The sequence below is a fragment of the Bufo bufo genome, chromosome 5, assembly GCF_905171765.1.
Source record: "Bufo bufo chromosome 5, aBufBuf1.1, whole genome shotgun sequence".
Lineage (NCBI taxonomy): Eukaryota > Metazoa > Chordata > Amphibia > Anura > Bufonidae > Bufo > Bufo bufo.
Window position 1 is genome coordinate 279,980,792 of NC_053393.1, and position 17,855 is coordinate 279,998,646.

The 17,855-nt window shown below is 43.6% G+C and overlaps 1 protein-coding gene across 6 annotated transcripts in view; it reads right to left on the minus strand.

Moving 5' to 3' along the window:
- Positions 1 to 17,855, minus strand: part of TMEM245 (transmembrane protein 245) — a 946,795-nt gene that overhangs the window by 613,738 nt on the left and 315,202 nt on the right. For 5 of the 6 annotated variants that reach the window (XR_005778944.1, XM_040431820.1, XM_040431818.1 and 2 more), the window contains one exon: positions 8,238 to 8,420. Coding sequence is in view for 5 of the 6 variants with exons in the window: in XM_040431820.1 (XP_040287754.1) it covers positions 8,238 to 8,420 (183 nt within the window). In the remaining variant the exon portion in view is untranslated. The remainder of the gene's footprint in view (positions 1 to 8,237; positions 8,421 to 17,855) is intronic. The other variant, XM_040431819.1, reaches the window with a different exon arrangement.

The window sequence follows — 17,855 nt, forward strand, 5'->3', positions numbered from 1 at the left end:
TGTCAGGCCCATGTTGAGGAGAAGGCCCAGAATAGTTTTAAATTCAGAAACTTGGACGGGTTTCCACCGGAAATACTGGGCATAAAAGCTTCCCAGGTTGGCGGCTATAAATTGAGTGGCATACCGATTTGTTTCTGCCACGACTAAGTCCAAGAGCTCCGCAGTCAAGAACAGCTCAAAAAAAAACTGTGCCGATCCGATCTGAGCGGTCTCAACCCGAACTCCAGACTAGGCGGTGAAAGGGGGGAACTACTGGTGCGGCTGAAGTTGGGGGCTGCCAATCAGGGTTTGCCAGCACCTCAGGGACTCTAGGGGCTCTACGGGCCTGTCTGTGCGGTGGCTGCGACGGGGGAACTAATGCACGTGCCACCGTACCAGCTTCAACTGCCCTTCTGGTGCTCGCCACTTCACCATGTTCTACGGCAGTGCTGGTACTAGGTCCAGGATGGGCTGCGCTGCTGGTGTATGCCTCACCACGTAATCCGCCAGCGCCAGCCCCACTCTGCTGCCCTTGAAGCGGATCCTGCGCAACCTGTGGTCTAGCAACATGGGGCCGGGTACGCCTGGTGGTATCAGGGACCTCAACCTCATCGTCCAAACTTTGGGTCAGAGTGCCACTGCTTTTTACAGGTTCGTATTCTGACCCGCTGGATTCGTCAGATGAGGGTTCCCATTCCTCATCCGACTGGGTCAGAATTCTGTAGGCCTCTTCAGAAGAATACCCCTTATTTGCCATTTGGTCAACTAAATTTAGGGGGTATTCCCCAAGACTACCCAAGAAAAAAAGCAAGCCTGTCTTACAAATGGGAGGCTAGCAAAGTACCGGAAGCCGCTGCGATTGATAAAAAATATCAAAACTGATTTTTTTATCGCCGCAGCGCTTGTAAAGTGATTGTGCAGTGATAAAAAATAAATAAATATTTGTCACTGCAGCCGGGCGGGCGTGGGCGTGGGTGAACGCACATGTGGGCGACCGATCAGGCCTGATCGGGCAAACACTGCGTTTTGGGTGGAGGGCGAACTAAGGTGACACTAATACTATTATAGATCTGACTGTGATCAGTTCTGATCACTTACAAATACTATTAAAAAGTACCAATGCTGATTTGCGATACGCTAATCAGCAAATCAGTGACTGGGGTGCGGTGGGCTGGGCGCTAACCGACGCTAACTACCTAACAAAGGGGCCTAAACTATCCTAAACCTAACCGTCAATAGTACTGAAAAAAAAAGTGACAGTTTACACTGATCACTTTTTTCCCTTTCACTAGTGATTGACAGAGGTGATCAAGAGGTTAATTGGGGTGATGGGGGGTGATCTTGGGCTAAGTGTAGTGTTTGGTGTGTACTCACAGTGATGTGTGCTCCTCTGCTGGGACCAACCGACTAAAAGGACCAGCAGAGGAGCACAGAAGCCATTTAACACATTATATTTATAAATATAATGTGTTAACTGGCTTGTGATTCGATTTTTTGAAAATCACCAGCCTGCCAGCGATGACCATTGGCTGGCAGGCTGGTGACGAAATACTCCTCTAACTTTTGCCAGCCCGCAATGCGCATGCGCGGGCCGGCTGTGAGCGTAATCTCGCGTCTCGCGAGATGACGCGCCGGCGCGTCGAGGAGGAATGAATCGACCGCCTCCGGAACGCAATCCTGCGTTAGGCGGTCCGGAGGCGGTTAAAACATGAAAGAAAATATGCAGATAATTAGATCACATGAATGCGTTTAGAATATAAGGATAGGATGTACATAATTTATGAATATTTAGTTGAACTTGTGACCTTGCTTAAACGTTTTAATTTATTCATTTATTGTAGTGTAGGGACGCAAGAAATGTTGTTTATCCTTTCCCTTCCTTCTCCACTTAATGTAATCTGAGTTTTTTTCAAATAAAGCATTGTATAAAAAAGGAAAAAAAAAAAAAGGAAAGAACGAATCCAGTCAGAGGAGACATCATTTGTAAGTCACTGGGCCTAAATAGGATTATTAATTATTGTGTTTTATGTGCGGGATTTTTTTTTCTTTATGCCAGCTAGACCTTTAGGGCCCTGTATTATTAGGAGTCTATTAGTGTGTCAAAGATTGGGCCCACCGAAGGATCCTCTGAAATCTGAAATATAGTACATAAATAGTTTAAAAAAAAGTTGGAACCAGCCATTTATGTGACATGGTGTCAGGAATAAGGACCGCCTTATTCCTAGTTATGTTTGCTGCGATATTATAGGTTTTATGGGTATATGTCGTAGTGTAACATAGTCCAGTGTGATTCACATTCATATACAGTATGTATTTATGTATTTGTATTGTCAGGCCAGCAGCCATTGATGAATTGGTTGAAGCCTACATATAGTGCCGAGATGTCTGCCTCATACCTGTGAAAACAGCAAACTGCTCCCCGGGGGGTAGTTAGCACAGAGATGCTAACCAGGATGGGCCCGTTTGCTATTCACACTCAGGACAGGGGACAGCAGACTCTCTGGAGCCGTGTGTCAACATGGGGGCTTCTTTTTAAAATTTTCATACCTGTTCCCTAGTTGGCCAGGGGGCCGGCTGGATGGGTAATGAAGCTCGGCCCAGAGGGGCTGAGTCAGAGTCAGAGGTGGGAGGGAAAATCCCCCTCAGGCCTGCCCTGGAGGAAAGGCATAAATATGCAATCCCTGAATATTTGGGTGTCACAAAGTGGGAGATCCAATTGAATTGGTTTGTGCACCATTACTCTGCCCAAATCTAGGATTTTCAGGGTTGCGGCGCCCTTACGGGAAACCCCCCTGAGGTCTGGGGGTGTGTGGCCATATTGGTTCCTCACCCCCCTGCCAAACCCCGTGGGCTCTCCCTCTGGGGAGAGTCCAGATCTTTGTTGAAGCTCCTAGCTGACGCCTTGGGTGGCAGCCTAGGCGAAAGCTGGGAGCATAGATGGGCGTACCCTTGGCTTCGGCTGAGGGTTGCCATTTTTCCGAGTCCCTTGTAGGAGCTTTGGCCCCGGAGGGATAGGGAATGGTTTGTGCGGGGCCTGCGATAGACCGCGACCTAGTGCACCTTTTGTGTGTGGCACGCTGCACGATTTTGTTGCATGGGGTGAGAGCACGACTTTGGACTTTCGAAAAAAAAATAATAATAATTTAAAAATTACTCTGCCCAAATCTCCTGGGAAGAAAGGACTTTTACCACACAACTGTTAAGTATTAGAACTTTCTTTGTTTTCTCCTTATTTTACAATTGTTTGCCATTTACGTATGTCTCTTGTTAATCATTTTTTGTAACCAAGTACAGTCTATTTATTATACATTAAACCTAAAAGTTTGATGGTTTGTCTTGTAACCTTAAGAACCTGTAAGGCTACTTTTACACTAGCGTTCGGGGTTCCGCTTGTGAGTTCCGTTTGAAGGCTCTCACAAGCGGCCCTGAACGGATCCGTAGAGCCCCAATGCATTCTGAGTGGATGCGGATCCGCTCAGAATGCATCAGGATGGCTCCGCTTGGCCTCCGTTCCACTCAGCAGGCGGACATCCGAACGCAGCTTGCAGCGTTCGGGTGTCCACCTGGCCGTGCGGAGCCAAACGGATCCGTCCAGACTTACAATGTAAATCAATGGGGATGGATCCGTTTGAAGTTGATACAATATGGTGCAATTTCAAACGGATCCGTCCCCCATTGACTTTCAATGTAAAGTCTGGGCGGATCCGTTTGGCTCCGCACGGTCAGGCGGACACCCGAACGCATATCCATATCCAGCGGAGAACTCTAGTGTCCAAGACCCTGGACACGGAGGTATGGACATTGCTGATAAAAGTATGGATACTGTTGATAAAGGCATGGACTTTGTTAATATAGCTGAGGACAACATGGAATACAGTGAAGCCACAAAAGGATCTTCACAGGCAGAGACTGTAAATTGTGTTAATGTTGGGGAGAAGGACAGTCTCCCTGTCAAGAGGTCAAACATTGAGCAAGCCGTACCGCTTGCTTAATAAAAATGAACCCTCATTCTATTCCAACTACTGGGTGGTTCTTGCGCCGTGGGATATTCTTTTTCTCTATTGAACTACTAGCTTTCTGAGGGATTCCAGGCATCCCTGAACAGAAGCACTCATCCCGGGCTGCATACCATCCGCCGTGAGGGGCTTATGCCAACCTGACATACGTCTACATTAGAGTTGTGCCTAATTTAGCACAACTCTACCAGGTGAGCCTCCATTTTTTGGAGATACTACTTATTACCTATCTAAAACGTTATTACCCTAATGTGCGCCATTTTTTTGTTCTACAGCTGAACGAAGCCTGCTTTTATTAAACATTGAGCAGAGCATGGAGGAGCTAACCAGTACAGCCCCTTCACTTTGTCCAGCCGTTGTCATGGAGACTGTACTGACTGCAGGTCCACAGCACCCATACTATTGACTGACAAATGGGACTGATAATGGTGACCTACTGGCTGATACCTCACTGGATGTAGCAGCGGAGAATCAACATGGAGATGCGCTGAGGCGGATCTTGTCACCAATTGTGAGGGGGGTCAGAGATGATAGGCCCTTTAACATCAAAACTGACCCACCAGATAACCACAGTTCCGGGGTAACCGGGGTGAGCCCTCTTCCTGAGACCTTTCCTGAAGTGAGGGAAGAGGACTTGCTTAAGATCATGGGACATCTACTGTACCATTGTTATGTGAGCTTAGCTATGATGGCTCCCAGTGATCTTTATATGATTGACCTTTGTGTGAGAGGTCGGCTGATCTCCACTCAAAATCCTGTCCTGGAGAAGGCATTGAGATGGGCTCAGGTGATGATCTGTGAATCGATCTCCCTTGCCATCTCTTAAAAGGGGGAGGTGTCAGGAATAAGGACCACCTTATTTCTAGTTATGTTTGCTTTGATATTATAGGTTTTATGGGTATATGTCGTAGTGTAACATAGTCCAGTGTGATTCACATTCATATACAGTATGTATTTATATTGCCAGGCCAGCAGCCATTGATGAACTGGTTGATCATACCTGTGAAAACAGCAAACTGCTCCCCGGGGGGTAGTTAGCAAAGAGATGTTAACTAGGATGGGCCCGTTTGCCGTTCACACTCAGGACAGGGGACAGCAGACTCTCCGGCGCTGTGTGTCAGCATGGGGGCTTCATACCAGAGAATGAACAATAAGTTGTAATCCTTCATAACTTGTTCAGGATGGGGCTGACGTCTCCAAAACCCAGCTCATCATATCTGGTATGATGGGGGCATCGCATGGACACCAGACATGGCGTATCAACTCGCTTTCATCTTCTTAAAATAAGGATCTCATCTTCCGAGCGTCCTGGACTTGTCTCGTTTGATATGCTAGGACTCGGAACAATGGGATATGAATTATGAAGAAGGTCTGGGGTCTGTATCTTCACCAGGGCAACTGGGAAACAATCTTTTTGATATTTTCATATCTGTTCCCTAGTTGGCCAGGGGGCTGGCTGCATGGGTAATGAAGCTCGGCCCAGAGGGGCTGAGTCAGAGGTGGGAGGGAAAATCCCCCTCAGGTCTGCCCCTGGAGGAAAAGCATAAAAATGTGGGAGATCCAATCGAATTGGTTTGTGCACCATTACTCTGCCCAAATCTCCTGGGAAGAAAGGACTTTTACCACACAACTGTTAAGTATTAGAACTTTCTTTGTTTTCTCCTTTTTATTTTACAATTGTGAAAGTTTTGTGTTAGTGCGCGGGTGTGCTTGCAGGCTTCAGGTGGCGATTTATGCTCAAGTTACGCCCCGGCGCAGGGCGTAACAGCGTGTGGTAGCGTGAGGTGAATCGGCCTGAAGGGCTTGGGCAACCCCTGTCATGTGACGCGGTGGTCTGGTCTGGTCCCCGGTACGTGACACATGGATTCTGAAATCACCCATTCATTACTCTAACTGCCCTGCTAGATTTCAGGCTGTAGGCTCAGAGTCCTTTGTGCTGCAGATCAGATCTCCCTGTAACCATCACAGCATGTAACAATACACCTAATGCCAGATGAAGGAGGAACTGAGGATGTGTGTCTACCTCAGCAAAGTAAGGCAGCGTTCAGCCTTTCCGTTCTCCTGTTCAGTTATAGGAGCAGGAGAACAGAAAGGACGGACTTGGCACATAACTGAGCCTACAGACACCATAGACTATAACGGGGTCCGTTAGGATTACGCTCAGAGGAAGATTTTTGAAGCGGAGACAAAAGTCCTGTGCACACAACTTTTGTCTCCGCTTCAAAATAATCTTCTGAGCGTAAACCTAACGAATCCCATTATAGTCTATGGAGTCCGTAGGCTCCGTTCGGTATCTGGCAGTGGCTTATTGCCCTCTCCCTGAGCACATGCTCTGCCCAGCCAATCATGCAAGTGTATTGGGTGGGTGGGGTTTGTTTTAATAGCTATTGCTCAAATGTTCATCCGACATTTATTTAACCTGTATGTGCACTTTACACTGACGAGCAAAAGGGTAACAATGTTTTCAACTTTGGATTTTCAGACTCCATATTTCACCATCCACTACATTCGAATGTGAAACTACCATCATTTTATAGGCAATCACCTTGGCACATAAATTGGACTTGCAACTATTTATCATATGATTAGTTATGCAGATTCTTGTCATGTAACTGCATTGTTACTGATTTGCTCCTAAAATTCTAAATTTGTATTGTTTTGTCAGTATTTTGTAAATCCACCTTTGATTTTTAACACTGCCTGAAACCTTCTGGGCATGCTCTCAATCAGATTCAAGCATGTCTCACACAAAATCTGTTCCCAGGTTTTTTCTATACGTTCCCATTGCTGGTGCATACTGGTCGATTCAGTAGGGTACGAATGCAGCTTTTTCTTCAACTCTACCCACAAGTGTTCAATTGGGTTGAGGTCTGCCGACTGTGGAGGCCAACCCAGCACCTCTACTTGATTGTCATTCAACCATTTCTTTGCCAATCTTGATGTATGCTTTGGGTCGTTGCACTGCTGGAACACTATGTTGGTTCTTTTCATACGCATAGTACTCGAGTGTATGAAGTAACTTTTCTTGTAGGATACTCACATATAGCTCAGCATTGAGACCACCATTGATCCTAGTTAAGTACCCAACGCCTTCGGGCTGTGAAACAACACCAAATCATCAGGCTTCCTCCACCGAAACTCGACAATTCCTTTAATTTCTCCATCCATTAGCACCCTTTTCCCTTATTTTTTCCAGACCCGTTTGCACCTATTAGGGCCTAGTCTATTGAATTTCATCTCATCGCTCCAAATTACCCGTTTCCAATCTTCTACTGTCCACTGTTTGTACTTTTTTGCAAACTCGAGCCGACACGTCCTATGGCAATATTGAACTCGAGGCTTCTTCACCTTTTTAATACTTAATTTAGTATTCTTCCAACTGTCATGGCAATCACATGATACAGTTTGGCAATTGTCTTGGCTGAGATACCGCTATCGATGAGCTGGATGATGCGGTTTCTCTTTTCTTGGGAAATCTTCTTCAAGGCTGTTCCTGTATTACTTTCTCTGCTCACAATCTTTCTGTCATTGGCCCCCGCACACACGGCTTTTACTCCCGTTATATTACGGACTTTCAAGCGGAAGACATCCCTCCCCCATTAGGCAGATTGCAGTACAAAGATTATTATTCTTTATGGTCTCTCGGGATTACTCACTTTGCGATTTGATGCTTTGACTAGAACATTCTCTATTTAATTATTGTGTGTATATCACGGTACATTATATTATTCTTTGCACTATTTTCTAATAATTAAATGTCTGTAAATTATTCCAGTGTTCTGAAGAAGGCTAAATGCCGTATAAATTTTATTTAAACTGGAAATCCGCTTGTTAAATAAAATACAACACTTGAAGCAATCTAGTGGAGTACAGGAGTTTTAATTTTTCTATTGCTCCTGTATTCGAGCCAGTAATCTTTGGGAAAACTTGTTTTAATTTGCAGTATACAAGAAAAAGATTGCTCGACCACCAGGAGCAAAACAGTAACAATGCAGTTACATGAGAAGAATCTGAATAACTAACCATATGCTAAATTGTTGCAAGTCCAATTTATGTATGACCTAGCCAAGATGATTGTCTATAAAATTATGGTAGTTTCAGCTGTAGTGGATGGTGAGATATGGAGTCAAAGTCAAAAGTTCAAAACATTGTCACCCTTTTGCTCATCAGCGCAAGTCTCTTCAGTTCTCTACATGTCAGAATACAGTTCTCACTGTTAACACATGAACATATAGCGATTACCTGCAATAGGTACTGGAAGGAGCTGTATGATCCACAGATGAAGCCATAGTTGGACAATGATAATGGCCCACACGAGTAATACAAAATATATGTCGCTGGTTTTCTTTCTCTTAAGAAATGATCCAATGTCACTTCTTCGTCTTCCAACTGGTGTGGACGGTGTCTCATTTGTAACAGGCTCTGCTAGAAAAACAAAACATGAATTACTTATAACATATTAGACTTGGTCAATTCTTTATTGTGGAAACTGATCCAATATCACACTTCTGAGAGTGGCAAAATTATGTGAACCTTAAAGGGGACCTGTCACCACTTCTGACATGCCTGTTTTAAAGGGTTTCTGTCATCACAAAATTCGTTATGTAGCTGGCTGAGATTAGCGATGTGCTAATGTCAGCAGTACATAACTGTGTAACTTTTATCTGCCTACATGCCGCCGTTCGCCCAGAAAACTAACTTTTAAAATATGCAACTGATCCTCTAGGTGCTATTGGGGTGTTGCTGCAGCACCTAGAGGCTCCGTCTCCTCACCGTTCGGCACGCCCATTTTGCTTTGATGCACATTTCTGCTCTGAGCTTTTAAAGTAAAATCCCTCGCCTGCGCCGTCCCGTTTAGTGTTTGGCGCAGGCGCAATGAGTGAAGGACGCTCGCCTGCTGCCGGCTGTATTCACTTCCGGGGAGCTCAGCAACGTATTCGACGCAGGCGCAGTGAGGGAGCAGGCGAGTGTCCTTCACTTACTGCGCCTGCGATGAATACTAAACGGGGCGGCTCAGGCTATTACTTTCAAAGCGCAGAGCAGAGATGTCCATCAAAGGAAAATGGGCGTCCCGAACGGTGAGGAAACTGAGCCTCTAGGTGCTGCAGCAACACCCCAATAGCACTTAGAGGCTCATTTTCATATTTTAGGTTTGTTTTCTGGGCGAACGGCGACATGTAGGCAGATAAGAGTTACAGAGTTATGTACTGCTGACATTAGCACATCGCTAATGTCATCCAGCTACATAACGAATTTTGTGATCACAGAAACCCTTTAACCGCCTCCGGACCGCCTAACGCAGGATCGCGTTCCGGAGGCGGCTCACTCAAGCACAGTCAAGCATATATGCGTCATCTCGCGAGAGGCGAGATTTCCTTATGAACGCGCGCACACAGGCGCGCGCGTTCACAGGAACTGCAGGTAATTGAGTGGATCTGCAGCATGCCAGCGGCGATCATTCGCTGGCAGGCTGTAGATTCGATTTTTTTTAACCCCTTAAAGGTATATTAGACGCTGTTTTAATAACAGCGTCTAATATACCTGCTACCTGGTCCTCTGGTGGTCCCTTTTGCTTGGATCGACCACCAGAGGACACAGGCAGCTCTGTAAAGTAGCACCAAACACCACTACACTACACCCCCCCGTCACTTATTAACCCCTGATCACTCCATATAGACTCCCTGATCAACCCCCTGTCACTGATCACCCCCCTGTTAGGCTCCATTCAGACGTCCGTATGAGTTTTGCGGATCCACGGATCCGCAAAACACATACGGACGTCTGAATGGAGCCTGACAGGGGGGTGATCACCCCAAATAGACTCCCTGATCACCCCCCTGTCACTGATTACCCCCCTGTCATTGATCACCCCCCTGTAAGTCTCCATTCAGACGTCCGTATGTGTTTTGCGGAACCGCAAAACACATACGGACGTCTGAATGGAGCCTTACAGGGGGGTGATGACCCCATATAGACTCCCTGTTCACCCCCCTGTCATTAATTACCCCCCTGTAAGGCTCCATTCAGACGTCAGTATGTGTTTTGCGGATCCACGGATCCGCAAAACACTGACACCGCGGATCCGCAAAACACGAACACCGGCAATGTGCTTTCCGCATTTTGCGGATCCGCACATTGCCAGAACTATATAGAAAATGCCTTTTCTTGTCCGCAATTGCGGACAAGAATAGGACATGTTCTATAGGCTCTACAAAAAACGCAGTGTTCGCCCGATCAGGCCTGATCTTGTGCGCACACTTGCGTTCAGTCCGCCCCACCGCAGTGACAGAAATTATTTTTTTCTGATCACTGAAACAACACTGTAAAATCGCTGCGGCGCTATAAAAAGATCACTTTTGAGGGGCATGGCGAGTTCATAGAAGATTTTTTTTTTTGTCACAAGTTAGCGGAAATTGAGATTTTTTTTTTGTTTGTTTTTTCTTACAAAGTCTCATTTTCCAGTAACTTGTGACAAAAAATAAAATCTCACATGAACGCACCATACCCCTCACGGAATCCAAATGCGTACATTTTTTTTGACATTTATATTCCAGACTTCTTCTCACGCTTTAGGGTCCCTAAAATGCCAGGGCAGTATAAATACCCCACAAGTGACCCCATTTCGGAAAGAAGACACCCCAAGCTATTCGCTGAGGGGCATATTGAGTCCATGAAAGATTGAACTTTTTGTCACAAGTTAGCGGAAAGGGAGACTTTGTGAGAAAAAAATAAATAAATCTATTTCCGCTAACTTGTGCCAAAAAAAAAAAATACTTCTATGAACTCGCCATGCCCCTCACGGAATACCTTGGGGTGTCTTCTTTCCAAAATGGGGTCACATGTGGGGTATTTATACTGCCCTGGCATTTTAGGGGCCCTAAAGCGTGAGAAGAAGTCTGGAATCCAAATGTCTAAAAATGCCCTCCTAAAAGGAATTTGGGCCCCTTTGCGCACCTAGGCTGCAAAAAAGTGTCATACATGTGGTATCGCCGTACTCAGGAGAAGTAGGGCAATGCGTTTTGGGGAGTCTTTTTACATATACCCATGCTGGGTGAGAGAAATATCTCTCTAAAATGACAACTTTGTATAAAAAAATGGGAAAAGTTGACTTTTACAGAGATATTTCTCTCACCCAGTATGGGTATATGTAAAAATACACCCCAAAACACATTGCCCTACTTCTCCCGAGTATGGCGATACCACATCTGCGGAAGCCACCTTGACGCCTGGTAGATGGGCCCGACACGTATGTGCGCTAAGAGCTTCCATTATTCATGTATACTCATTTATAGTCGGTATTGTACCACTTTTATTTAGAATGACCCCCATTTCCTAGCTCTATTGTTCCGCTAACTTGTGGCAAAAAAAATAACATTCTAGGAACTCGCCATGCCCCTCACGGAATACCTTGGGGTGTCTTTCCAAAATAGGGTCACTTGTGGGGTATTTATACTGCCCTGGCATTTTAGGGGCCCTAATGCGTGAGAAGTAGTTTGAAATCCAAATGTGTTAAAAATGCCCTGTGAAATCCTAAAGGTGCTCTTTAGAATTTGGGCCCCTTTGCGCACCTAGGCTGCAAAAAAGTTTCACACATGTGGTATCGCCGTACTCAGTAGTAGTAGGGCTATGTGTTTTGGGGTGTATTTTTACATATACCCATGCTGGGTGAGATAAATATCTCTGTCAAATGACAACTTTGTATAAAAAAATTGGAAAAGTTGTTTTTTAGAGAGATATTTCTCTCACCCAGCATGGGTATATGTAAAAAGACACCCCAAAACACATTGCCCAACTTCTCCTGAGTACGGCGATACCACATGAGTGACACTTTTTTGCAGCCTAGGTGGGCAAAGGGGCCCAAATTCTAAAGAGCACCTTTAGGATTTTCACAGGACATTTTTTACACATTTGAATTTCAAACTACTTCTCACGCATTAGGGCCCCTAAAATGCCAGGGCAGTATAACTACCCCACAAGGACCCCATTTTGGAAAGAAGACACCCCAAGGTATTTCGTGATGGGCATAGTGAGTTCATGGAAGTTTTTATTTTTTGTCACAAGTTAGTGGAATATGAGACTTTGTAAGAAAAAAAAAATTTCCACTAACTTGTGACAAAAAATAAAAAGTTCTATGAACTCACTATGCCCATCAGCGGATACCTTAGGGTGTCTACTTTCCGAAATGGGGTCATTTGTGGGGGTTTTCTACTGTCTGGGCATTGTAGAACCTCAGGAAACATGACAGGTGCTCAGAAAGTCAGAGCTGCTTCAAAATGCGGAAATTCACATTTTTGTACCATAGTTTGTAAACACTATAACTTTCATCAAAGACATGTAGAACAATAAATTTAGAAAAAAAATTATATAGAAATGTAGTTTTTTTAAAAAAAATTTACAACTGAAAGTGAAAAATATCATTTTTTGGCAAAAATTTCGATTAATAACAAAAAAAGTAAAAATGTCAGCAGCAATGAAATACCACCAAATGAAAGCTCTATTAGTGAGAAGAAAAGGAGGTAAAATTAATTTGGGTGGTAAGTTGCATGACCGAGCAATAAACCGTGAAAGTAGTGTAGTGCAGAATTTTAAAAAGTGGTCTGGTCATTAAGGGTGTTTAAGCTAGGGGAGCTGAGGCGGTTAATAGCTACATGTATTCCCCATGTAATAACAATTCTGAAGCATCTATTTGTATGTTGACTATGCTGTGACATTCTTTTTTTATTTCTACAAGAAGTTATGAATGAAATGCTAGAAGTCTTCAGTAATGGTACAGAGGGATGTGAGCCAGTTGGGGGGGGGGGGGGGGGTGTCCTGCACAGTATGACAATGGCAGCCCTGACTGGAGTCATAGGACTAGATGCTCCAGAATTGCTATTACATGGGAAATGCATGTACAGATGCGTCCTCTCTTACCTGATCTCCAAACTGGAAGTGGTGTAAATTTTGTCCTGAGAGCAAAACAACATCATATCGCGAGATTGTAACTAAACTCTAAAAAGCTTCAAAAGGGGGGCGTGGCCAGCGCTTGGGAGAAATGGCCGTTTGAGCTCACAGCTCTCTCCAGCCACAACGAAAAAAGCAACTAAACCCCAGTAAACGGTGCCTTAACTCACCAATCTGGAAGCTAATCAACTAGCTAAGATGCCTAAGAGAAGAAAGAACATCACAGGTCCGAAGAAAATATCGGACTTTTACTTCTCTCAGCCTCAGGAGTTAGCGCGGACGGGCGCGACCTCACCTGCCTCCTCTCCATATACAGAAGGAGATGTGACTCAGATCCATACCAGAAGACGCAGCGGATCGGAACCCCGGGCCTTCCATACGCAATAGAGTACGCAGAGAAGTCCTCCATCAAACACGGAGGGTGGCAGCCATTTTGACGGCGCTAGCAAGCCGCGATCCTCTACCCTGCATTCTGCCTCAGGCCAGCGAGAGTCATTAGAAGGGGACAACTCTGCTCTCCTAGTAACAAAAGCCGTCTGCATATTTGAAGACATGCCTGCTTCGGAACAGGCTGTCACAGAAATATCACTCAAAAACATGCTGCAAGCTTTTAAACACTCTCTGCACTCATCGATGAGAGAAGTTGTTCAGCCGCTTAAAGCAGCAATATCTGAAGTGGAGAACAGAGTTGAACACATAGAGACTAAAATGGGGGAACTGGTCTCCTCACATAATGAACTGATTGATGCACATTATAATCTAGAAGCGGAGGTCAAAGCGATGCAATCAAAAATGGCCGACATGGAGGACAGATCACGCCGCAATAATGTTAAACTCAGAGGAGTCCCTGAATCAATTTTACCAGCAGACTTACCAACTTATCTGCAAGCCCTTGTCAAACTTCTTCTGCCTCAATCACTGCCAGCAGATCTCTGTCATAGACAGGATACACAGAATATCTAAACCTGCATTCCTAGCTGAGTCAGTGCCAAGAGATGTGCTTGCACGTGTGCATTTTTTTCATGTAAAAGAACGCTTACTCCAAGCAGCCAGAAAGCAAGTCCCGCTACCTGAGCCATACAGTAAAGTCACACTCTACTCAGATCTTTCGGCAGCAACCCTGCGCCAGCGCAGAGAATTTCTACCGATCACTACTGCTTTGAAAGACAATAATATTCTCTATAGATGGGGCTTTCCCACACGCTTAATCATCAAATACAATAAGGATCTGCATGTGATCAAAAATCTCACAGAGGGTACTAAGCTCCTCCAGGATCTCCGGATCAAAGCATCTACTGAAATAAAGAGAAGACCCTCTCCTCAACACGCCGTACAAGATTGGCGTCGTGCACCGGATTGATGGAGTACATACCATAGTGCTCCCAAGCTCTTCGAGTATTGGTTGGAGGGAACCTGTTTCGAGTTCAAGTTGAACTTTCCCCTTACTTTCTTGGATGGAAACTGAGGACTTGGACTCAACCCATCCTTACTACCAGATAAGTTTTACTGAAATACCGTTTCTGCACAACAAGCTCTTATTCCAACTACAATGTCAAAATAGCAGAGACCTTTCTTTTTATGTTTATTCTGTTTTCTTTATTTTTCTTTGTGTTATAGCAGTTGAGATCAGTGATAACCAGTATGAGATTAAGAGACCTATGGGAATACATTGTGGTGGGTTTGGAACATCTGGAAGTCCTCTGGTATCAACTTACCCTTCTGTATTAAAATGGTTCTGCACATAACAGCTCTCAATGTGAATGGGCTGAATAGCCCACACAAACGGAAACAAATGTGGGCTGAGGCAATGACCCAAAAAAGTGATGTCTTTTGTGCAGTAGAAACACATATTCTTCATAAAGATGCACATCGCATTAGGAACAGAGGATTTCCGGAGGTGTTCCAGTCTCACTATTCTACTAAATCCAGGGGTGTTTTAATTGCGGTCAGAAATACCTAGGCTTTTAAGTTAATAGACCAATACAAGGATGATCAGGGTAGATTTGTAATCTTACTATGTTCCCTTAATAACATTGCATACACCATAGCTGCGATATATGCACCAAACAAACATCAGATACGCTTTTATACAAAAGTTATGACCCGTATAAATAGGATGAAACAAGGCAAACTCCTTATATTAGGTGATTTTAATTGTATAATAAACCCACAGCTTGACACGACAACACCCTCTAGATATACATCCACTAACTCACTGAGGACACTGATATGGCAAGAAGGTCTATACGATGTTTGGAGAACGATACATGATTCGGAGAGGGATTACTCTTTTCATTCGGCATTACATAATAGCTACTCCAGAATTTATATCATACTAGCAGACAAAGACGTGCTTCTCCAAACTACCAAGGCATCTATAGGCACAATATCATGGTCAGATCATGCTCCAATTAACATTATACTGGAGGAAAACTACAGAAACGCGCCAGCTTCGGTATGGAGGTGCAATTCATATCTCTTAAATAACTCATCATATAAAAAGATTATTGAGCAAGATGTTAAAACATATTTTGAGCTCAACCAAAATTCAGTTAACGATCCGTTCTGCCTTTGAAATGCGCACAAGTAGGCTCCTTTCTAAAATTAAACTACTTAGTGAAGAAACTAAGAACCGAAAAACTGAAATCTTTAACCCAGGAAATACAAAAACTCGAATCCCAAAACAAAGCCCTCCAAACTAAAACTCTTCAGTTACAACTACACACCTTACGGTTACAACTAAGAGACCACTTACTAGAAGAATATAACAAACAACTATTTTACACCAAAGCACGCTATTACTCACAAAACAACAAAGCTGGGAAACTACTAGCTACTAGACTTAAACAACAAACTCAGAAGTCCCGAATTCCATATCTTATAGACCAACATACTATGACAAAAATTTCGCATCCCACTAAAATTGCAGAGTAATTCAGATGTTATTATGAATCCCTATATAACTTAAAATCGGATCCACTTACTACTCAACCCTCATCTGACATCCAAACTTTCTTGCAAAAAGTAAATCTCCCATCCCTCACAGATAAACAACTGGATACCTTAAATGAAGCCATTTCACTAACGGAGATAACCTCAGCTATACACAATCTACCATCAGGTAAATCGCCAGGACCGGAGAATATTATAAAACGTTTACTCACCTATTGGCAAAACACCTCCAAGTTATTTACCAACAAGCTATGATTAATGGCTCATTTCCACAAGAAAATCAAGAAGCTTTAATAGTCACATTACCCAAACCAGGCAAAGATCCTGATAAACCTCAAAATTTCAGGCCAATATCTTTACTTAATGTAGACTTGAAAATCTATGCTAAGATATTATCTATGAGAATAGCCCCCCTACTACTAAACCTCATACATGAAGACCAAGTAGGTTTTGTTAAGACTAGACAAGCATTTGACAACACCAGAAGAGTGCTGAATATATTGCATTATGTTAAGTCTTCAAAAATTCCATCTTTATTGGTATCCTTAGACGCAGAGAAGGCGTTTGACCGCATTGGCTGGTCGTACGCCTTCTCAGTATTATCTCGCTTTGGATTTAAAGATGGAATACTGCAAGCTATTAGAGCCCTATATTCAGCACCCTCAGCCTAATGGAACCCTGTCAAATAGATTTGAAATCACAAACGGCACACGCCAAGGTTGTCCGCTTTCGCCACTAATATTTGTTCTATGTATGGAACCGTTAGCTACCCTTCTGAGGACCGATCCAGATGTGAAAGGGATATATATACGTGATCGCGAACACACTATTTCCCTCTACGCTGATGACGTTATACTGACCTTGGCAGACCCTGAAATCTCACTGGCCAAATCCTTGAAATGGATCCAACAATTCGGGCGAATATCATTATACAAATTCAACACCTCGAAATCTCAAGCCATGCCAATAGGTTTTGCATCCCCTCTAGTGGAACGTTTAAAAACTCAGTTCCATTTGGACTGGCAAACTGAAAAAATTGGATACCTTGGTGCAAACATCCCCTCCACATTCAGTCAACTATATAAACACAATTATCTACCCATGCTGTCCAATATTAAAGAAGAGATAACCCGACTATCTAAATGTGAAATCTCCTGGACCGGAAGAATAGCGGCCTTTAAGATGCTATTGCTACCAAAACTATTGGACCTATTTCGAACAGTACCCATAAAAACACAGATAAAAATTTTCACAGATCTCCAAAAATGCATATCTGGGTTTATATGGGCTGATCGAAAACCTAGAGTTAAATACTCTTTATTAACCAAACACAAACTATATGGAGGGCTAGGAGTTCCCAACATAAAAGCGTATTATATCGCAACACAAGTGGAAATGATTGCAAAATGGAAAAGAGAGGAGATCACAAATTGGATACATATAGAAAATAGCCTAATATTCCCAATAACACTCCATGCCCTTACTTTTGAAAATAGAGACATAACACCCGAATTAACACAAATTTCTCCTCTGACACAAACCACGCTGCAGTGCTGGAGAGAATTCCACCGAAGAGTAAGTGGAGAAGGTAATATCTCTTGGGACACAGTACCAATACAATACTTAAATATACACATCAGAGACTTAGATCTCTCAAATTGGATAGAAAAGAGTATCTCATGTGTATCTCAGTTATATGACACAGGACTTCTACAAACCTTTGAACAATTGGCAGAGAAATACCATATCCCTAACACAGACTTTTTTAAATACTTGCGTATAAGACACTTCCTCAACTCACATAAAAAAGGAATTAACATAGGTAGTACACAAGCAATATCTATTCACAAGTTTAAATCTAAAATCATGAGATATGCATATGGCTTAATAGACTCCCAATTCTCTTTTTGCAAAACACAACCGTATGCACGTTGGGAAGATGATTTGGGATGTGTCTTTGAAACC